At 45.5% G+C, this 23,444-nt stretch overlaps 1 protein-coding gene across 1 annotated transcript; it reads left to right on the top strand.

Moving 5' to 3' along the window:
- The first annotated feature begins 214 nt into the window (after positions 1-214).
- Positions 215-22,810, top strand: HPS5 (HPS5 biogenesis of lysosomal organelles complex 2 subunit 2). Its single transcript, XM_072118965.1, has 23 exons — positions 215-437; positions 7,417-7,561; positions 7,961-8,071; positions 9,241-9,305; positions 9,475-9,667; positions 9,947-10,080; positions 10,208-10,423; positions 10,920-10,991; positions 11,071-11,159; positions 11,680-11,858; positions 11,936-12,094; positions 12,459-12,618; positions 13,116-13,239; positions 13,613-13,762; positions 13,895-13,975; positions 15,416-15,900; positions 17,574-17,694; positions 17,778-17,933; positions 18,130-18,249; positions 18,546-18,659; positions 19,174-19,280; positions 19,578-19,854; positions 21,272-22,810. The coding sequence occupies exons 2-23, from the start codon at positions 7,466-7,468 to the stop codon at positions 21,330-21,332; spliced, it is 3,270 nt and encodes a 1,089-aa protein (XP_071975066.1). The 5' UTR covers positions 215-437; positions 7,417-7,465; the 3' UTR covers positions 21,333-22,810.
- Positions 22,811-23,444: the final 634 nt, after the last annotated feature.

Raw genomic sequence — 23,444 nt, forward strand, 5'->3', positions numbered from 1 at the left:
GTGATAACTTCTCCACTGTTATGATCCACACCTGCTTTTGACTACAAAAACTGCATCTGAAAAACTGTAGGTGTGAACGCGTCCTGAGGGCCGGGGCTGGGTATGAGGGATGAGGCCACTTTACATTCCCGGGCAGTAATTGCTGCAGATGAGGCTCAGTAATGAGAGGCATGTGACACAGCAGTGAGACCCAGCAGCACCTCTCCCCCCTGCCCCAATCCCCCCTCCCAGCCAATCACAAGCCACGTCCCAAGAGCAGCAGCCAGAGGCGGCCAATCAGCAGCCTTGTCTCATCCTCCCTCTTCAAACCAACTCTCCCATCTGATGAGATTGTAGCCCTCGCACAACACTTTACTTCCAGGAAGAAGCTTCATGGTGATCGCCGGGGTCTGCTAGATTGTCAGCTCTGCGGCCACGGGGGACGTGTCAGGCTGCAAGTAAGTGTCCTTCATGATGATACGTTGTATATGTCCTATAAACATTCCGATACATTGTATATGTCCTGGAGACGGTCCCGATACATTGTATATGTCCTTCATACTGATACATTGTATATGTCCTGGAGACGGTCCGATACGTTGTATATGTCCTGGAGACGGTCCGATACGTTGTAACCTCTGCGCCAGGAATGTCACTTTTTGTAAATTATTGGGGAATTTTCAGATTTTCTCATAACTTTTGCATATTGATGGGTAATCAGTGTGAACTGCGCTTAAAGGGAACCTAGCGGCGATTATTTAATGCGTATGCTCCTCACAGTACGGCGATTATTGGACTGTCTGGTGGCGCTGAGACGTTACACTTTGTCATTGCTTATTATTGTGGAAAAAAATTGAATTTATAGGCGCGGATATTATGCGACAATAAGATAATGTTATATACCGTTATCAGACAGCGCAATAACCGTCATGTGCAGCATTAACGTATATGATCTAGATGCACACTATGGGACGTCTGTAAGACACGTAACGTGACTAAAGCCGCGTTCACACCTGCTATTCCCGTTATAGGGGCAGAACTACAACAATAATGCGAGTCCGGGTGACTGTTGGGTCCAGAACTATATACCCCGGCCATAACGGGATCTCTTGTGGTTCTGTTCAGTGTCCGTCATTCTGTTATTTCAGCAAATGGGGCTTTTTCAGCAGGGATTTTTTGATAAAATCGGTGACTAATGTGAACATAACCGAAGGGCATCATGGAGGAAACCTGCCCGACCCATTATAGCGAGACCTCGTCATGTGACTGATCCGGCTGCTGCGTTATTTAAAAGATATTTACCTGATAAAACTCGGCTTTCACTGTAATAACTTACAAAATCAAAGTTTTAGATGACATGTAATGGCCGCACAGTGTGAACACTCCCCAATGTAACCCGAGTATGGCTGCACTGTCCTGGGGTTGGGGAAAGTCATTTGGTTTCTTATAGAAGAATTATTGGCGTCGTGTGACCAGGTTCTTACTTCCACTTTCACTCTCCGTGTAGGTGGCGTATAAACTACTGCGGGTAAGTCCTCCGATTGCTGAGCAGCAGCTGCTGGAGAGATTCCCTTGTTTCTAAAAGGAATCAGTAATTACGGTATAGTAAACGCAGGTTACAACGACTTATTATATAAACCCCACCCTCTATGCAGGTAATAACAACCCACATTTTAGGCCACACCCCATTTGCATGCCATAACAGTTCATATTTTAGGACACGCCCACCCCCTCTGCCGGTTCTGGCAGCTCACATTTTAGGACACCCCCCCCCCCCCTCTGCCGGTTCTGGCAGCTCACATTTTAGGACACGCCCCCCCCCCCCCTGCAGATTCTGGCAGCTCACATTTTAGGACACCCCCCCCCCCCCTCTGCAGGTTCTGGCAGCTCACATTTTAGGACACGCCCCCGCTCTGCAGGTTCTGGCAGCTCACATTTTAGGACACGCCCCCGCTCTGCAGGTCCTGGCAGCTCACATTTTAGGACACGCCCCCGCTCTGCAGGTCCTGGCAGCTCACATTTTAGGACACGCCCCCGCTCTGCAGGTTCTGACAGCTCACATTTTAGGACACCCCCCCCCCCCTCTGCCGGTTCTGGCAGCTCACATTTTAGGACACGCCCCCCCCCCCCTGCAGATTCTGGCAGCTCACATTTTAGGACACCCCCCCCCCCCCTCTGCAGGTTCTGGCAGCTCACATTTTAGGACACGCCCCCGCTCTGCAGGTTCTGGCAGCTCACATTTTAGGACACGCCCCCGCTCTGCAGGTCCTGGCAGCTCACATTTTAGGACACGCCCCCGCTCTGCAGGTCCTGGCAGCTCACATTTTAGGACACGCCCCCGCTCTGCAGGTTCTGACAGCTCACATTTTAGGACACGCCCCCGCTCTGCAGGTACTGACAGCTCACATTTTAGAACACGCCCCCGCTCTGCAGGTTCTGACAGCTCACATTTTAGAACACGCCCCCGCTCTGCAGGTTCTGACAGCTCACATTTTAGAACACGCCCCCGCTCTGCAGGTTCTGACAGCTCACATTTTAGAACACGCCCCCGCTCTGCAGGTTCTGGCAGCTCACATTTTAGAACACGCCCCCCCTCTACAGGTTCTGGCAGCTCACATTTTAGAACACGCCCCCTGCAGGTTCTGGAAGCTCACATTTTAGGACACGCCCCCCCCCCCCTCTGCAAGTTCTGGCAGCTCACATTTTAGGACACGCCCCCCCCCCTCTGCAGGTTCTGGCAGCTCACATTTTAGGACACGCCCCCCCCCCCCCCCCCTCTGCAGGTTCTGGCAGCTCACATTTTAGGACATGCCCCCCCCCTTTGCAGGTTCTGGCAGCTCACATTTTAGGACACGCCCCCCCTCTCTGCAGGTTCTGGCAGCTCACATTTTAGGACACGCCCCCCCTCTCTGCAGGTTCTGGCAGCTCACATTTTAGGACACGCCCCCCCTTCTGCAGGTTCTGGCAGCTCACATTTTAGGACACGCCCCCCCCCTCTGCAGGTTCTGGCAGCTCACATTTTAGGACACGCCCCCCCCTCTGCAGGTTCTGGCAGCTCACATTTTAGGACACGCCCCCTCCTCTGCAGGTTCTGGCAGCTCACATTTTAGGACACGCCCCCCCCTCTGCAGGTTCTGGCAGCTCACATTTTAGGACACGCCCCCCCCTCTGCAGGTTCTGGCAGCTCACATTTTAGGACACGCCCCCCCTCTGCAGGTTCTGGCAGCTCACATTTTAGGACACGCCCCCCCTCTGCAGGTTCTGGCAGCTCACATTTTAGGACACGCCCCTCCCTCTGCAGGTTCTGGCAGCTCACATTTTCGGACACGCCCCCCCCTTCTGCAGGTTCTGGCAGCTCACATTTTCGGACACGCCCCCCCCTCTGCAGGTTCTGGCAGCTCACATTTTAGGACACGCCCCCCTTCTGCAGGTTCTGGCAGCTCACATTTTAGGACAAGCCCCCCCCCCCCCCTCTGCAGGTTCTAGCAGAGGTGTTACAAGAAACTGCTGGGTCCCGGAGGCAAATTCTGTACAAATTCTTGCAATATAATATTTTTTTGTTTATACCCCCCCCCCTCCATACACCAATGAGGATATTGGTCCTTTAACACCTTAAAGGACATCTGCCACCAGGATGAAAGACTGTATGCAAATGAGCCTGAGGGGCTCCTGGCTCCATTAACACCTATGGAGCCTAGAGCCCCTCAGGCTCATTTGCATACAGTCCTTCATCCTGGTGGTAATGTCCTTTAAGAGCCAGGATCTACTCCTTATCCATCTCCTCTACTTATACAGTAATAATTCCCATGTGCAGCGAGTGTCACACGGCCGGACCGTTCTGCGCTCATCTTCCCCCTCCATTCAGCGTCCACAGCTGCCGGAAAGAGGAATCTCATGACTCGCATTAACCATTTAGTTTCCTGCACCCTGTGACAGGTCAGGGTGGGGGGAAGGGCGTCTCGTGATAATTCCTATAGTCAGCTTTGAAATTTAGGAGATTTAAACAGGGTGCAGAGGGTTTGAACAACATGGCGGCTTCTAAAAATGGCGCCAAACCTGACTATGCATAGAGAACGATAGTGTAATCTGGCTCCATTTATTTCTATGGAGCTGAGTTGCAATACCGGCACCTACCACAGTCAGGAGTGGCGCTATTTTCCAAACCCTGGACAACCCCTTTAAAATCTGTATAATCTGGAAACATTTACACCCCAATGGTCCTGTATTACCATAAGTCCCTACATCATGACCGCAGCGGCTGCAGAGGGGTCAGGATTTATCTGCTGCAATTTGTTGGAAATGGACTAATGAGAGACATTTTTGAGAACTGCAACATAAAGACATGAGATCAGCGGCGCCACAACCCATCCCCCCGACATCATCCCCCCCCCATCACTGCCGTAATGACCTTCAGAGGACGAGACATGAAACCTGATCAATACTGGGGAGGAAGCGCCGGGAACATCCGTCTTACTGTAAGATCAGCCCCAAACCCATGTACAAGACCCACATCCCCAGAGACCAATAATGTCACCACATATAGGAGGGGGGCGCCACACTGTACAGAGGAGCAAGAAACTATTATAGTAGTTATATTCCTGTACACACGGGGCAGTATTATAGTAGTTATATTCTTGTACATAGGGGCAGTATTATAGTAGTTATATTCTTGTACATAGGGGGCAGTATTATAGTAGTTATATTCTTGTACATAGGGGCAGTATTATAGTAGTTATATTCTTGTACATAGGGGCAGTATTATAGTAGTTATATTCTTGTACATAGGGGGCAGTATTATAGTAGTTATATTCTTGTACATAGGGGGCAGTATTGTATTAGTTATATTCTTGTACATAGGGGGCAGTATTATAGTAGTTATATTCTTGTACATAGGGGGCAGTATTATAGTAGTTATATTCCTGTACATAAGGGGCAGTATTATAGTAGTTATATTCCTGTACATAGGGGGCAGTATTATAGTAGTTATATTCTTGTACATAGGGGGCAGTATTATAGTAGTTATATTCCTGTACATAAGGGGCAGTATTATAGTAGTTATATTCCTGTACATAGGGGGCAGTATTATAGTAGTTATATTCTTGTACATAGGGGGCAGTATTATAGTAGTTATATTCTTGTACATAGGGGGCAGTATTATAGTAGTTATATTCCTGTACATAGGGGGCAGTATTATAGTAGTTATATTCCTGTACATAGGAGCAGTATTATAGTAGTTATATTCCTGTACATAGGGGGCAGTATTATAGTGGTTATATACTTGTGGTTATAGTGGTTATATTCTTGTACATAGGGGCAGTATTATAGTAGTTATATTCCTGTACTTCCTGTACATAGGGGGCAGTATTATAGTAGTTATATTCTTGTACATAGGGGGCAGTATTATAGTAGTTATATTCCTGTACATAGGGGGCAGTATTATAGTAGTTTTATTCCTGTACATAGGGGGCAGTATTATAGTAGTTATATTCTTGTACATAGGGGGCAGTATTATAGTAGTTATATTCTTGTACATAGGGGGCAGTATTATAGTAGTCATATTCCTGTACATAGGGGGCAGTATTATAGTAGTTATATTCCTGTACATAGGGTTATAGTAGTCATATTCCTGTACATAGGGGGCAGTATTATAGTAGTTATATTCCTGTACATAGGGGGCAGTATTATAGTAGTTATATTCTTGTACATAGGGGGCAGTATTATAGTAGTTATATTCTTGTACATAGGGGGCAGTATTATAGTAGTTATATTCTTGTACATAGGGGGCCGTATTATAGTAGTTATATTCCTGTACATAGGGGGCCGTATTATAGTAGTTATAGTCCTGTACATAGGGGGCCGTATTATAGTAGTTATATTCTTGTACATAGGGGGCAGTATTATAGTAGCTATATTCTTGTACATAGGGGGCAGTATTATAGTAGTTATATTCTTGTACATAGGGGGCAGTATTATAGTAGTTATATTCCTGTACATAGGGGGCAGTATTATAGTAGTTATATTCCTGTACATAGGGGGCAGTATTATAGTAGTTATATTCTTGTACATAGGGGGCAGTATTATGGTAGTTATATTCCTGTACATAGGGGGCAGTATTATAGTAGTTATATTCTTGTACATAGGGGCAGTATTATAGTAGATATATTCCTGTACATAGGGGGCAGTATTATAGTAGTTATATTCTTGTACATAGGGGGCAGTATTATAGTAGTTATATTCTTGTACATAGGGGGCAGTATTATAGTAGTTATATTCTTGTACATAGGGGGCAGTATTATAGTAGTTATATTCTTGTACACAGGGGGCAGTATTATAGTAGTTATATTCTTGTACATAGGGGGCAGTATTATAGTAGTTATATTCTTGTACATAGGGGGCAGTATTATAGTAGTTATATTCCTGTACATAGGGGGCAGTATTATAGTAGTTATATTCTTGTACATGGGGGGCAGTATTACAGTAGTTATATTCTTGTACATAGGGGCAGTATTATAGTAGTTATATTCTTGTACATAGGGGGCAGTATTATAGTAGTTATATTCCTGTACATAGGGGACAGTATTATAGTAGTTATATTCTTGTACATAGGGGGCAGTATTATAGTAGTTATATTCTTGTACATAGGGGCAGTATTATAGTAGTTATATTCTTGTACATAGGGGGCAGTATTATAGTAGTTATATTCTTGTACATAGGGAGCAGTATTATAGTAGTTATATTCTTGTACATAGGGGTAGTATTATAGTAGTTATATTCCTGTACATAGGGGGCAGTATTATAGTAGTTATATTCCTGTACATAGGGGGCAGTATTATAGTAGTTATATTCCTGTACATAGGGGGCCGTATTATAGTAGTTATATTCCTGTACATAGGGGGCAGTATTATAGTAGTTATATTCCTGTACATAGGGGCAGTATTATAGTAGTTATATTCTTGTACATAGGGGGCAGTATTATAGTAGTTATATTCCTGTACATAGGGGGCAGTATTATAGTAGTTATATTCCTGTACATAGGGGGCCGTATTATAGTGGTTGTTATAATAAGGTCTTGCTGTGTTTGGTTTTTCCGTCCTTGTGTTATCAGTCAGTGATTTGCTATTTACTCAGTGATAAAGCATTTCATTGTATAAATCCCTTTGATATAATATAAGTTTGGAATTCCCCGGACACGTTCCCTCCCCCGTCTAGTAGAGAAGTGCTGTATTTGTTGGGCTGTGGGATATTTCGTCATGTACAGTGGGTAAATGTTCTCTGTGGTTCTGTTTTTCTTCTGCAGTTGTTTGTATTTCCTAATATTGGGGAAGTTTCCCTCTGGCTGGTGATTGGGGTGGGGGGCGTCGGGGGGCAGGGCGGAGGTCGTGGTCATGGGGGTCATGCTGGTTCTGGTCGTGCTCACCCTTATGTCTCTCCTTCCAGGGGATGTGATGTGCAGGACGGGCCGGTAACTTCCCTGCGTCCTTCCTCCATGAGTTCCCCTGAAGCCTCCAGTCATGTTCTGGCAGATTTTGACTCCCTTGACCCCCTGCTGTCGGCCTTGCGCTTAGATTCCAGCAGATTGAAGGTATCGTTATATTTTCATCCAGAATACAACCTGCAGGCTATACACGTCCTGTACTTTATGTCCATAAATTCTACTATGTGTCAGTGAATGGAAACTTGCTCATTGTATATAAATTTACCATGATACATTGTAGCAAACTCCCAGAGCTGGAGCGACGTGTGTCCATCTGATGTATTATCTCATGGAGGGTTTGTCTGGACTGGATACAAATCTTCAGCTATTACTGGTTCTGGACTGATGAGCCGCATTACTTGTTACAATGTAATACAAATCAGTTACAGTAAGCAGAGATCTTGAAATTGATATAGAATATGAATAAAACCACAGATAATGTAACAGAGTATAAAAGCTGGTGACCCCCTTTAACCCCATTGACCCCCCACCCCCTTGTGTGTGCAGTGCACCTGCCTGTCTGTCTCCAGGAGATGGCTGGCGCTGGGAAGCTCCGGAGGAGGCCTCAACCTGATCCAGAGGGACGGATGGAAACAGAGACTATTCCTTACCCACAAGGTAAGTGCTGTCTGTGTAATATGGATTTAGATGGATTTATATTCCAGGATTGTAGCTTCTCTAAGTGCGCTGTGAACGTATCCTCACACTGCTGTGCTCTTAGTTCTTTGCAAGGATCATACAGACAACATGGCCTTGGGTTTTATCCCTGGAGAGATGTGTTATCAGACCTTAGTGAGTGTTGGAATCTAAACCTTGTTTCACAGTTCTAAGGTTGTAACTCCTCCAACGGGGGAGGTGTCCTCACACTGCTGTGCTCTCTGCAGCAAGTGTTATTTATTAACCCTGGAGAGATGTGAGATCAGACCTTTGTGTGTTTTATTAATAGCAGTAGGATTGTGAAATGTGGATTTATAATCCAGGATTGTAGCTCTCCAAGTGCACTTGGGGTGAGTCCTTACACTACTGTGCTCTGTGCTCTCTACAGCCAGTGTTAGGTATTGTTCCTGAAGAGATTTGTATTCATACCTTTTTGTACGTTGCTAGTAGCAGCAGAACTGATTTCTGGTTTCATCTAGTGCACTGGGGGCGTGTCTCCTCACACTGCTGTGCTCTCTGCATTAAGTCCCTCCCCTTTGCTTGGAGTGAATGCAGTAGTAAACTGAAGCTTACTTCTACTACATGGGTTAAATGGGGTGGGGCCATGGAGCAGCTGAATACAGAGACTTAAAGGGGTTGGCCACTTTTCAATAAATCTCTTCCATAAGACAGGTCTTTGCATGTATTTGTACCTTTTTGTCTTTTGCCTCCTTTGAGAGTTCCAGCTTTTCCCTGTTCTCGCCATGCTGCCCTGTACATATACACACAACTCCTTCTCTATCGCTGCTCCAACCCATCCTCATGAAATCACCACTGTATCTTTCTTTGATAAGCACAGGAAGAGGGGAGGAAGCAGAATGAGTCATAACTCACCTGCTGCAGCCCCTCCTATTCATCAGAACTCAGACATGTAAACAAAGAATCATGGAGAGTATGCACACAGCACATAAGTCTATAGCAGGATTGCTGAATTATATGATGAACATTTAAAGATTATTATTAAGGTTAAGGAACATGGGTAATTTATATAAAAAAGTGACCAATCCCTTTAAGATCACAGCTGTGTGAGGACACAACCCAGTGCAGTTTTCCTGTAACTCACTGAATATTTTTTCTTGTTGTGGTTGCAGGAGGGCGCCATCTCCAAGGTCGCCTGCTGCCCCCATGATGACGACTTTGTGGCCGTTGTTACAAGGTAATGACTTTGCCTACACCTAGAATCTCATGTAGCATCTGGTATAGGAAGCGCGGTACAGAACCACAGATTATGGTACCATATATTTACTATCCCGAGATGACTGATAACAGAGAGCAGCGCACAATACAGCAGATAGTCATTCACTCTCTTGACGTTGTTCCCGCAGTCAGGGAATCGTAGTCGTCTGGGAATTAAACCAGGAACGTCGTGGGAAACCAGAACGGATTTACGTGTCCTCTGAGCACAAGGGTCGCAAGGTGACCGCCCTCTGCTGGGACTCTGCAGTACTGCGGCTGTTTGTCGGTGACCACGTGGGAAAAGTGTCTGCCATCAAGTTAAACTCCTCCAAGCAAGGAAAGGTCAGTGCAGAGGTGCAAGGCCAAAGGTCAGACGGATGATGTGGAATGTTCCGGAATCTGTCCCTATCCTGGAATAACGCACATTCACACTATGCATCTGTTCGCTTCACTACCTTCCCTGTAAGAGAGGTGGCGCTATATAAGCTCTGGGTGATTCCCGTTATAGGTTCTGTTCCTTTCTCTGTCCCCCCTGCTTTACACTGCAGGAGGAGCTCAGAGATGATTCCAATCACAGAGGTCTGATTTTTGGTAATGTTGTCTTAACCCTCTCCTGTCCAGGCCGCTGCGGCTTTCGTCATGTTCCCGGTTCAGATCATCACCAGCGTTGACTCTCGGGTCGTGCAGCTGGATTACATGGACGGCCGCCTCCTCATCTCCTCCCTGACCCGCTCCTATCTGTGTGACACCGAGAGGTAAGAGGATCTATCAATATGTAGTCTAGGGCGCCACCTAGTGGATGGGCTGGGCAGTGGTGGATACGGGTGTACCAGATGCTGTGATATGGATCAATGGTAATTATCTGATTTATTCATTCCCAAGGGAAAAATTCTGGAAAATTGGGAACAAGGAAAGAGATGGAGAGTACGGGGCCTGCTTCTTCCCTGGATCCCGGAGCTCGGGGGTGCAGCAGCCGCTCATATACTGCGCCCGACCCGGATCCAGGATGTGGGAGGTGAACTTCGAGGGCGAAGTCCAGAGTACACACCAGTTCAAGCAGCTCCTGTCCGCACCGCCGCTGCCTGTCATCAACACGAGGTAATCCATGATGCCCTGTGAACATAACTACTGTATGAACATATCGGGGGTCTGGACAGTGGGGGCTCCCACCTCTGGAATCTCTTCCAATCAGAGGAATGGGGGATCCTGCGTTCTACATTCAGGAGGGAAAGACAAGAGTCCCCATTTTTATTTTTTTGATTGTTGAGGACCCCTGTGATCAGACCATTATTAGCCACTCAAAGAGTGGATTATGGGACCATCCCTTTAAAAAAAAAACCTTAAAAGACATATTCTCCGAATATTGACCTCTTTCGCTGAATAGACTAAATAAATAAAGTGTGTTCATGTATCTGTCACTAGGGGGAGCTCACTGCAGGTGTATATACTGCTTGTATTGACTTTTAATAGGAGCCGTATACATTTGGTTGGTTAGAGCTCCCCCATGTGGTGGCTGAGAGAATCTAGTTTTGAGCAGCACTGTCCTGGCACCATACAGTGATCTCATAGCATGTGCTTTTTCTTTTGTCTCCAGGTCGGACCCTCAGTATGACTCCTCCCCGGGACCTCCGCAGTCTTTAGCTTTTGCCAAGCTCCTATTTGTCAGGTGAGACGTGAGGTCGGGGGGGTCTTCTTCCTCCAGAGCTGAGAATAAAGATGTCCTGCTGTTGTCTTCTTTCCTGCAGTGATCACAGCGTCCTGACGTGGACGGAGAGGGGCATTTATGTCTTCATACCCCAGAGCGTCCAGGTCCTGCTGTGGAGTCAAGTAAAAGGCACGTCGCCCCCTTCTGACAATTTGCTGAATTGAACATTTTTTATATTTCACTTTAGTTCTTTCTGGTTCCGGGAAAGCTGAATGGCAGCCAATATCACCAAGATGTGTGATGTGCTGCCATCCAACTTTACAAGGATTCTGAACGGTGGAGAGATGTGTGATGCCAATGTTCTGGATGAGATAAAGTTACAAAGTCCTGGACCCTATAACCAGCCTTTGTATGGGGCCCCTCCTTAAAGGAACACTACAGCCAAAGCTAATGCATTGTATAATATATGGTGCAGGTCCTGAAGGGAGGAGCATGACCCAGGCTAGAACCTAGGTCCTGCACAAGGTATAATTCAATAAATGGAGTGTTCCTTTAAGTGTTTAATGCATATGAGCAAGTTATTAAACTTTAATCTAGACCTCAAAATCAATGCCCAAAATTAACTGCAATAAATTGAGACAAACCGGCCAGTTAAGTATCACCCAGCTTTCCCAGGAGCAGAAATGTTACCAAACTCTTTCCTGTGCAGGTATCCAGGACATATCCGTGTACAAGAATGAACTGTTCTGCCTCCATACAGACGGGAAGGTCTCCCACCTCTCCCTGCTCCCTGTGGACAGATGTGTGGAGCGGCTGATGAAGCGGAGCCTGTGGGGTCTGTCGGCCCGAGTCTGCCATATATTCCAGCACGCCATCATCACCAGCAAAGTGAGTGGAGGGGAGAGGGACCTGTGCGTTCATACCCTGACACATGACATAACCCTCTGCCATGTTCTATCCTCCAGGCCCGCAAGGTGCTGCCTACAGATAAACTGGAACACTTAAAGGCCCAGCTAGATCTAGTGATCCAACAAGACCTGATCGCCCAGATGGAGGACGTTCTGTCCAGAGCCGAGCCCATGGACTCTGCCTGCAGCAGCAGAAGGAGCAGCATCTCCTCGCATGTAAGTCTCAGCTTCCGAATAGTCATAATAATAAGAAAAAAAAACCTTTTTGTGTATACAGCTCCTATGCAGACTTGTACATCTCCATGGTAACAGACTACAAATGCATTTTCTGTAGTCTGATCCTCTTTTCTTAACTAGAGATACAATAGAGGACAAAATGGGTGAAATGAAAGACTGCAGGACCAGACTACACAGGAATTGTTTGTAGTCTGTCACCATGGAGATAATTAATTCTATTATCTGCTCTGTACACAGAACAGTAGATTATTTGTAATTCAGACCTGTTATGATTTATCTTTATACAAATTCTGATTTTGATATTGGATTATTTGGGATCTGATATCCGTATGTAACTTTGCAGGAGAGTTTTAACGTATTGGATTGTGGGATCTATCGGGTGATCAGTCGCAGGAACAGTCAGTCCGATGAAGACTCTGGATCTTTGCACAGTCAGACGCTGTCGGAGGATGAGAGGCTGCGGGAGCTTACTGGACCTGTGGATGAAGAACAGGCAGAGCTGGGTAACAACTGCACAGTAGATGTATAATGGAACAAAGCTGCAACAATGTTACAGTCATCAGAACTGTTATATCATAATATTATATTCAATCTGCGGTTTCAGGACCTTTTGGAGGACCTTCAAAGGTCCTGAAATGGCTCTTGTGTACATGTATATTCAGAGCATTAACAGATTTACAAGGATTTCATGGCTGACGGTCCTTCTCAGTATAAAATTTGGTCAGTGGTTTGGGCGGCCATGGGGCCCCTAGAAGGCTTGGGCCCCGGGGCTACCGCCCAAACCGCCGTTTATTATAATCCACTAGTGCTGGAATATATGATATAATAAATCTACATGCTTGATGTCACTATGGATTGATATAGACATTACGATGCTCATCTTATCACACTCTGATTCTGCAACATTCCGGAACATTCCAAATGTTTCTCTCTCATATCCTTGATTTTGGTTTCCCTTCTTTTTGCCCTGTGTTTTGGTCATGCATGTCCTGCTCATCAGACAACGTTTCTCATGCTTCCGTCAATATGGAGAGCGATCGGGCCGAGCCCCTCCTACCATTTAACATCTCATTACCATTCCGCTCCACCTCTCCCCGTGTGTCACTTCAAGCAGTGAAAGAAAGGTAACGCAGGGGTTAATCGCAGATCCAAATTCTGTTATTTAATATATAAATTGGAAGGAAAAAAGTATATTTTTTAATAAAGGTAATTAATGTAAGAGAACTCCTCACACTGCTGTGCTCTTTGCTCTCTGCAATGAGCTGCTAGAGAGCCCCTCCCCTTCTGCCCTGAGTAACTGCTGCAGTACCCAATCGAAATCCATGTAATAGTCTAATAGCTTTTACTCAGATCCTCAGTGTGGGCTGTGGAGCAGGGCAGTTCAGTGAGCTAAGAGCACAGCAGTGTGAGTTCACTTGAAAAACTTTGCTGATAAAATTATATTACAGTTAAAGTTTTTTTAGAGCTGTTGCTGTAACCCAACTGTTTCGGTTCCAGTGTTTCGAGTTTTGTTAGAAAAACCACAGAGAAAATTGGTACTCTCCATATGAGCCCGGAAATTAGGAGAAAGCACGAGGCCCCAGCAGAAGAGCAGGCGGAGGAAGGTTGTGTCAATGGGGTCACCCAACCAGAGGAGGAGAGGACAGAGTGAGTCACAGGAGGGGGAGAATGGGGGTAGTGGTTATGTGGAGGAGATTTACTGTACTAGATTCTACCACTAGATGGATCTATATTTTGGTCTCTCAATAAAATGGATTTCAATTTTGCAATCTTATGCAGTGTGGATCATATACAGCCCCCCGGACCCTCTATAGAAGAAATGCTGCTAGAGGAACTGAAGTCTGCAACGTCTGACACCTTGTAAGTAATAACTATACACAATGATTCTAATAAATGGTCGTTCTCATCTAAAGGAACTCGGTATTGGCCTTTATTATTGGTCAGAAAATATACTCCAGAGCTGCACTCACTATTCTGCTGCTGGTGCAGTCACTGTGTACATACATGACATTACTTATCCTGTACTGATCCTGCGTTACATCCTGTATTATACTCCAGAGCTGCACTCACTATTCTGCTGCTGGTGCAGTCACTGTGTACATACATGACATTACTTATCCTGTACTGATCCTGAGTTACATCCTGTATTATACTCCAGAGCTGCACTCACTATTCTGCTGCTGGTGCAGTCACTGTGTACATACATGACATTACTTATCCTGTACTGATCCTGAGTTACATCCTGTATTATACTCCAGAGCTGCACTCACTATTCTGCTGCTGGTGCAGTCACTGTGTACATATATGACATTACTTATCCTGTACTGATCCTGAGTTACATCCTGTATTATACTCCAGAGCTGCACTCACTATTCTGCTGCTGGTGCAGTCACTGTGTACATACATGACATTACTTATCCTGTACTGATCCTGAGTTACATCCTGTATTATACTCCAGAGCTGCACTCACTATTCTGCTGCTGGTGCAGTCACTGTGTACATATATGACATTACTTATCCTGTACTGATCCTGAGTTACATCCTGTATTATACTCCAGAGCTGCACTCACTATTCTGCTGCTGGTGCAGTCACTGTGTACATACATGACATTACTTATCCTGTACTGATCCTGAGTTACATCCTGTATTATACTCCAGAGCTGCACTCACTATTCTGCTGCTGGTGCAGTCACTGTGTACATATATGACATTACTTATCCTGTACTGATCCTGAGTTACATCCTGTATTATACTCCAGAGCTGCACTCACTATTCTGCTGCTGGTGCAGTCACTGTGTACATACATGACATTACTTATCCTGTACTGATCCTGAGTTACATCCTGTATTATACTCCAGAGCTGCACTCACTATTCTGCTGCTGGTGCAGTCACTGTGTACATATATGACATTACTTATCCTGTACTGATCCTGAGTTACATCCTGTATTATACTCCAGAGCTGCACTCACTATTCTGCTGCTGGTGCAGTCACTGTGTACATACATGACATTACATGACATTACTTATCCTGTACTGATCCTGAGTTACATCCTGTATTATACCCCAGAGCTGCACTCACTATTCTGCTGCTGGTGCAGTCACTGTGTACATACATGACATTACTTATCCTGTACTGATCCTGAGTTACATCCTGTATTATACCCCAGAGCTCAACTCACTATTCTGCTGCTGGTGCAGTCACTGTGTACATACATGACATTACTTATCACTTGCTGACTGTTTACATCGATGAGGTCCAGTATGACATAACTCCTTTTCAATGTCTTCTTTATTCCTAGACATAAAATCCAAGATCCTCAGGTGTTATTTGACTTGGAAGTCATGAAGAACATATTAAGAACTTGGCTTGGTCACCTAGAAAAATCCCTCTGTCCCCAAGTCCAAGCCAATGGGTGCCGCACTGAGCCTCCTGGGGACCTGCTACAGTCAGAAGAAAGTGGCCTCCAGGAGGACACCACAGATCACCAGGAGAGTCCGGAGGAGAACATCTCCCACCACATGCCAGAGGACTACCTGGGTTTCCGGGTTGAAGCTCCATTCCTCATAGAAGAGTCTTTGCACAAGGATGTGTCCCACCTGGCGCTGATGTCCCTGGAGTTCAGAGTGTTCAGCACTGAGGCCACCGCAGAGACGGAGACCTGCACCTGTCGCTTCATACAGAAATACTTTTTGCTTCTTGACTTTAAGCGGTTAAAACGTTGCATTTTGCTAAATTATGGAGATGCCCCCGCGGTCTGGAGCACCTACATGGAGGGACTGAAAGGTAACTGGCCTAGGGCAACTACGAGTGTAGGGTGCAGATTTTCCATCTGGATTTATAGGTGGCAAAATTTATAATCTGTCCTGGGTCCTAAACCTAGTACCTCCTGCAGGGGAGCCAGAAATGTGTCCTGAGTCCTAAACCTAGTACCTCCAGCAGGGGAGCCAGAAATGTGTCCTGGATCCTAAACCTAGTACCTCCAGCAGGGGAGCCAGAAATGTGTAGTGGGTCCTAAACCTAGTACCTCCTGCAGGGGAGCCAGAAATGTGTCCTGCATCCCAAACCTAGTACCTCCTGCAGGGGAGCCAGAAATGTGTCCTGCGTCCCAAACCTAGTACCTCCTGCAGGGGAGCCAGAAATGTGTCCTGCGTCCCAAACCTAGTACTTCCAGCAGGGGAGCCAGAAATGTGTCCTGGGTCCTAAACCTAGTACCTCCAGCAGGGGAGCCAGAAATGTGTCCTGGATCCTAAACCTAGTACTTCCAGCAGGGGAGCCAGAAATGTGTCCTGGATCCTAAACCTAGTACTTCCAGCAGGGGAGCCAGAAACGTGTCCTGGGTCCTAAACCTAATACCTCCTGCAGGGGAGCCAGAAACGTGTCCTGGGTCCTAAACCTAGTACCTCCAGCAGGGGAGCCAGAAACGTGTCCTGGGTCCTAAACCTAGTACCTCCTGCTGGGGAGCCAGAGACGTGCCCTGGGTCCTGAACCTAGTAGCTCCTGCTGGGGAGCCAGTAATGTGTCCTGGGTCCTAAACCTAGTACCTCCAGCAGGGGACAAGAAATGTGTCCTGGGTCCTAAACCTAGTACCTCCTGCTGGGGAGCCAGAAACGTGTCCTGGGTCCTAAACCTAGTACCTCCGGCAGGGGAGCCAGAAATGTGTCCTGCGTCCCAAACCTAGTACCTCCTGCAGGGGAGCCAGAAATGTGTCCTGCGTCCCAAACCTAGTACCTCCTGCAGGGGAGCCAGAAATGTGTCCTGCGTCCCAAACCTAGTACTTCCAGCAGGGGAGCCAGAAATGTGTCCTGGGTCCTAAACCTAGTACCTCCAGCAGGGGAGCCAGAAACGTGTACTGGGTCCTAAACCTAGTACCTCCAGCAGGGGAGCCAGAAATGTGTCCTGGATCCTAAACCTAGTACTTCCAGCAGGGGAGCCAGAAATGTGTCCTGGGTCCTAAACCTAGTACCTCCAGCAGGGGAGCCAGAAATGTGTCCTGGATCCTAAACCTAGTACTTCCAGCAGGGGAGCCAGAAATGTGTCCTGGGTCCTAAACCTAGTACCTCCAGCAGGGGAGCCAGAAACGTGTCCTGGGTCCTAAACCTAATACCTCCTGCAGGGGAGCCAGAAACGTGTCCTGGGTCCTAAACCTAGTACCTCCAGCAGGGGAGCCAGAAACGTGTCCTGGGTCCTAAACCTAGTACCTCCTGCTGGGGAGCCAGAGACGTGCCCTGGGTCCTGAACCTAGTAGCTCCTGCTGGGGAGCCAGTAATGTGTCCTGGGTCCTAAACCTAGTACCTCCAGCAGGGGACAAGAAATGTGTCCTGGGTCCTAAACCTAGTACCTCCTGCTGGGGAGCCAGAAACGTGTCCTGGGTCCTAAACCTAGTACCTCCTGCTGGGGAGCCAGGAGGACAAATAATCTCATATAATGTCACTGATGCTGTAACTTGTTGTCTTTAGCACTGACCCAGACAGCACCAGAGACGCAGGCCATAGAAAACGGTGACCTGGTACGAGCCATCCGAGCGCTGAATGACCTGGAGCCTTGGGACAGCCCCCTGCTACTGGCGCACGTCTCCAGGTAATCCCTCCCCACACACGTTTGGGGTATCTCCTCTACACTGTGCATGAGCTGAGCGTGGCTTATTCTACCTTATGTTTCAGGATTTATGAGAAGTTTGGTGAAGCGGCAGCGAGGGCTCTCACTAAGTTTTACCCATCGGTCTTACCTGCAGACGTCTCGCGGATTTGCCGGGACAATCCAGGACACTTTTTAGCGTATCTGGATAATCTCATCAAGTCCAAACCTGAGGAGCAGAGGTAGGAAGGAGGGAGATCTCATCCAAAAGTGGGGAAAAGTTTTGGAAATACTTCTTGAAAGGAGACTCCGGTTGGGTGGGGGATTAGACGGCACCGGATTCGGTCCTGTCCCATGTGATGCTTGGAGTGTTCCTTAAAGGGTTATTACCTGCAATGTTAAATAGTTTGTTTTTTTTGGATATATTTTGTATTCTAGATCTTCTCTACTCCAGTCTCTTGTTCAGCCCGAATCTCTAAAGCTGGACTGGCTGCTCCTGGCTGTATCCCATGATGCACCTCACCCCACAGACACCATAGACCCTGATGGGAACCCCAGGTGATGAGATTTGGATTGTGTATATCATATATTCTGCCTGGACATGTATTATATGGCTTTTGTTGCTATCCAGCTGCCACCATGTTCACTAAACTGATGGATTCCAGTATTTGGCTGCAACAATTCTGGCGCCAACTATTGTCCTTCTGTGTCATACAGGGGCCCTTGGGCTTCTTCTAGTACCAGAGACTCCAGATTGCACGGCAACCATTTATTGTAATTTTTTTGTGGTGTTTGTTATGTGACATTGCATGGCTCCTATATGTAATTATATACCCTATGACCCCTCTCCCTAGGCCGAGGTCACATCTGTTCACATGGGGATACGGGCAGCTCATATCCCTTCTAATTCAGCTGCCATCTAATTTCACTATCAAAGAGAAAATGCTGGAAATCTGTAGGACATCTGGGTAAGATCTTACTTCTATCTATCTCTTCTCTATGTCGATTGGGTGTGTCCCGCCTCGAGCCACGGGGTGTGTCCCGCCTCGAGCCACGGGGTGTGTCCCGCCTCGAGCCACGGGGTGTGTCCCGCCTCGAGCCACGGGGTGTGTCCCGCCTCGAGCCACGGGGTGTGTCCCGCCTCGAGCCACGGGGTGTGTCCCGCCTCGAGCCACGGGGTGTGTCCCGCCTCGAGCCACGGGGTGTGTCCCGCCTCGAGCCACGGGGTGTGTCCCGCCTCGAGCCACGGGGTGTGTCCCGCCTCGAGCCACGGGGTGTGTCCCGCCTCGAGCCACGGGGTGTGTCCCGCCTCGAGCCACGGGGTGTGTCCCGCCTCGAGCCACGGGGTGTGTCCCGCCTCGAGCCACGGGGTGTGTCCCGCCTCGAGCCACGGGGTGTGTCCCGCCTCGAGCCACGGGGTGTGTCCCAGATTTATATATAGGATTAGTAGGTTCCTATGTAATGTTGCTCTTTCTCTCTTAGATATTGGTCGGGGTATTTAGCACTTTGTTTGGAACTGGAGAAAAGACTGGAAGCCCTGACCAGCATCGTCTATCTTGATGATATGCAACTAATTGATGAGAAGAATGGTGAGTAAATCAATCTATTTCTTATAATTACTATAATCTGCCCCTTCCTCCACCTTGTAGAATGGCGTTTACTCCAGTCTCTGTGCAATAGATTCTCTGATTCTGTCCTCACTGTAATAATAATCCAATCTTTAGCTTATATAATATCTGGTGGAGCAGAGCTGCAGTGTAAAGCATAGGGGATGGCAAAATGGATAACACACATCTGCTGGGCTATATTTGTTTGCCTATTGTTGCTTTTTATCATAGTTTTTCTTTTTACCTAAATCCTTAGTAATGTTCTTTATGTGCAATTAGGTTTATTACCAGATACAATAGAAGAATGGAAATATGTAGTGCACCTCGCCCAGAACCATCACCAGCACCACAGCATTGTAAATGGAGACGCCTCAAGTGCCGACCATTCGGAACACACAAACTGCATCACCGTGGAGAACGTGGCCCTTCTATTAGCTAAAGTGATTGGTCCAGATCGTGCACTGCCATATCTACAAGACTGGGGCATGACCGAGAGATTGTCCGACAGATACTCCAAGATCTGCGACATTATGAAGGTGGCTGAGAAAAGGCAGAGGTATTTTATCATTTTATATTAATATTAAGAGGATAACTATGATACTGCCCCCTATGTACAGGAATATAACTACTATAATACTGCCCCCTATGTACAAGAATATAACTACTATAATACTGCCCCCTCATGTACAAGAATATAACTACTATAATACTGCCCCCTATGTACAGGAATATAACTACTATAATACTGCCCCCTATGTACAAGAATATAACTACTATAATACTGCCCCCTATGTACAAGAATATAACTACTATAATACTGCCCCCTATGTACAAGAATATAACTACTATAATACTGTCCCCTATGTACAGGAATATAACTACTATAATACTGCCCCCTATGTACAAGAATATAACTACTATAATGCTGCCCCCTATGTACAAGAATATAACTACTATAATACTGCCCCCTATGTACAAGAATATAACTACTATAATACTGCCCCCTATGTACAGGAATATAACTACTACAATACTGCCCCCTATGTACAAGAATATAACTACTATAATACTGCCCCCTATGTACAAGAATATAACTACTATAATACTGCCCCCTATGTACAAGAATATAACTACTATAATACTGCCCCCTATGTACAAGAATATAACTACTATAATACTGCCCCCTATGTACAAGAATATAACCACTATAATACTGCCCCCTATGTACAAGAATATAACTACTATAATACTGCCCCCTATGTACAAGAATATAACTACTATAATACTGCCCCCTATGTACAGGAATATAACTACTATAATACTGCCCCCTATGTACAGGAATATAACTACTATAATACTGCCCCCTATGTACAGGAATATAACTACTACAATACTGCCCCCTATGTACAAGAATATAACTACTACAATACTGCCCCCTATGTACAAGAATATAACCACTATAATACTGCCCCCTATGTACAAGAATATAACCACTATAATACTGCCCCCTATGTACAAGAATATAACCACTATAATACTGCCCCCTATGTACAAGAATATAACCACTATAATACTGCCCCCTATGTACAAGAATATAACCACTATAATACTGCCCCCTATGTACAAGAATATAACTACTATAATACTGCCCCCTATGTACAAGAATATAACTACTATAATACTGCCCCCTATGTACAAGAATATAACTACTATAATACTGCCCCCTATGTACAAGAATATAACTACTATAATACTGCCCCCTATGTACAGGAATATAACTACTATAATACTGCCCCCTATGTACAAGAATATAACTACTATAATACTGCCCCCTATGTACAAGAATATAACTACTATAATACTGCCCCCTATGTACAGGAATATAACTACTATAATACTGCCCCCTATGTAGATGAATCCATGCAGTACTGTTGCTCTGTGTCTGTATTGATGAGTATATGATGTCTTTGCAGAGCTCTGATTCAGTCCATGCTGGAAAGATGTGACAGATTTCTATGGTCCCAGCAAGTATAATGACACCAGCCATATACAATACCTGTGTCCTGGCGCAGGATCTGCACTGATAATAATACTGATGGCAGCTGAGGTTCAGTTACCTCCTTTGTGGACGACCAGGAAGTTCACATCGTTCTCTGTTACATGTGATGGTTCTAAGATCCAGGTGCTAAGAGACTTACCGTATCGCCTGCCTATAGGCTGCGCCAAAGACTCCACTATCACCGGATTGTGGGACATCATTCTGCCTTCGAACAATTGAAAGCACAGAACAAATCTTAGACGGTGCTCATCATCATCATCATCACTGATTTCTTCATGTTTGATGTCACTGTAGTTGTTATATAGCAGTAGAGAAATGATCAATGGTACATGCAATGTTTGTAAACTTGGGCACAAATTAAGGAGGTTCAGGGAGCACGTGGTGTCTTAAAGGGCTCTTCCTACACATGACACAATGTCAGGGAGCATTGATTCTCTGTCCCAAGGTTCATACCCCATTGATTGTCACATTACAGTAATATAAGAATATCCCTTTAAGTGAAAGTTTCTAAATAAGCAAACTTAGCAGCTGGATATTTGTCTCATGGCTGTAAAGGTCATGTGACCTGAGCAATAGGTCACCAATATCCACCATTTATTTTCTCTATTATCCTGTGCCTTATTTCAATATATATTATTTTTATATTTTTCCGAAACTGGGCTCTAAATCCTCCACTTCCACGTCTCACAGTCCAGTGACATTTCTCTCTGCTTGAATCCACCACTAGGGTGCGCTCACAGAAGACAGATTTACTACTGAAATGTATATAAATAGATTATAGGTTGTGAGCTCCCCCTAGTGGTGACTGCGGTTCTGAAGTATTTTTAGATTTCAAATTGTTACAAGTTTTCACTTTAATTACTTTTGTGCACAGTGTTAAGTTTTGTTTTGTTTTTTTAAGCACACACCTTATCAGTGTTCTGTATTGTGTTCTCAGACGTGTTCCGTGTGAGGTCCGTGTCTCTTTTATCTGTGTGTGACTACTGAATGTCCTTTACTCGTTGAACTTGAAATCAGGAGGGTACTTCTCATAAATGTGGCCCCTGTGCAAGAGATCAGACTAGTCTGTTAATGCACTTCTTGTTCAGGGGTGGGGCCAAACTCAAAAGGTTCCGCCCTTGAGGAAGCATGAATTAAAGGAGTTAAAAATAGCGCTACACACTTGTGCACCGGATGTTTGTTGTATTGCAGCTCAGATCTATTCACTTCACTGTAATACCAGACATAAAAAGAAAGTGCCCATCTTTTTGCAATCTTGTTCTATCCCTTTAAGAAGAAGGAGGAGTGAAGAAATGCTGAAGTATTATTTGTCCAAAGTCCTAATTTTATAGGAAATTATATTGGATTCTTAGATTTGAAAAGAACAAATGTATAAAGGAGAAAAAAAAAATCCTATAATATCCAGGTATTTGTGTATCAGGAATGATTTCTAATAAAATAATTTTTCCCTGTCTTTGCTGTCACTTGTGGATCCATGGAAGAAAATGAGAAATTATTCAAGAAATCTTAACTCGCCCTGGGAAGTAAAAATATATTTTGAGCAATATTTAGGTTTTTATGTTGTTTTTTTAATATTCTCTTGTATTGTTAGTGCCCATTCTTGCTGTCACTGAATGGAAACATTGAGGTTGATGAGACCCCATTCAGACTATAGCCCTAGGATGCATTGAAAATATCTAATACATTTGGGCACTAGCAGCATTGGCCACACCCTCTCTGACAAACCACGCCCCTCTGAGTGTCCTGTCCTTTGTTTATGTATGTAAGTTTGGGTGTCGGCATGCACTGACGCTTTATCCTAGAGCCACATGAGTAAAAATTAAAAAAAAAAAAGAAATTTATCAGAGGCTTTTATTTTTTCCCTGATCAAATGCCTGATATTTACAATTTATTTTTATTAATATGCAAATGAGCTTTTGATGCACCATGGGCGTGGCCACACAATCTGGTGCTCCTGTTTGTGCCCAGTTTCACTGGAGTAGAGGGGACACTTAGTCCTAGACCCAGGCACTGTGACTATGGTAATCTTGTTATAAATATCTATGGTCTCCTCCCTTCTAAAATCAACTTTTAAAATGATAAAGGGC

This window comes from Engystomops pustulosus, chromosome 7 (genome assembly GCF_040894005.1).
Source record: "Engystomops pustulosus chromosome 7, aEngPut4.maternal, whole genome shotgun sequence".
Lineage (NCBI taxonomy): Eukaryota > Metazoa > Chordata > Amphibia > Anura > Leptodactylidae > Engystomops > Engystomops pustulosus.

Bases quoted from the DNA above. Each gene is read 5' to 3' on its own strand.
- HPS5 (XM_072118965.1), top strand. From the start codon at position 7,466: ATGAGTTCCCCTGAAGCCTCCAGTCATGTTCTGGCAGATTTTGACTCC. The intron at 12,095-12,458 runs GTAAGTCTCAGC...GTAACTTTGCAG, and splicing joins GGAGCAGCATCTCCTCGCAT to GAGAGTTTTAACGTATTGGA. The intron at 17,695-17,777 runs GTAATCCCTCCC...CTTATGTTTCAG, and splicing joins CTACTGGCGCACGTCTCCAG to GATTTATGAGAAGTTTGGTG.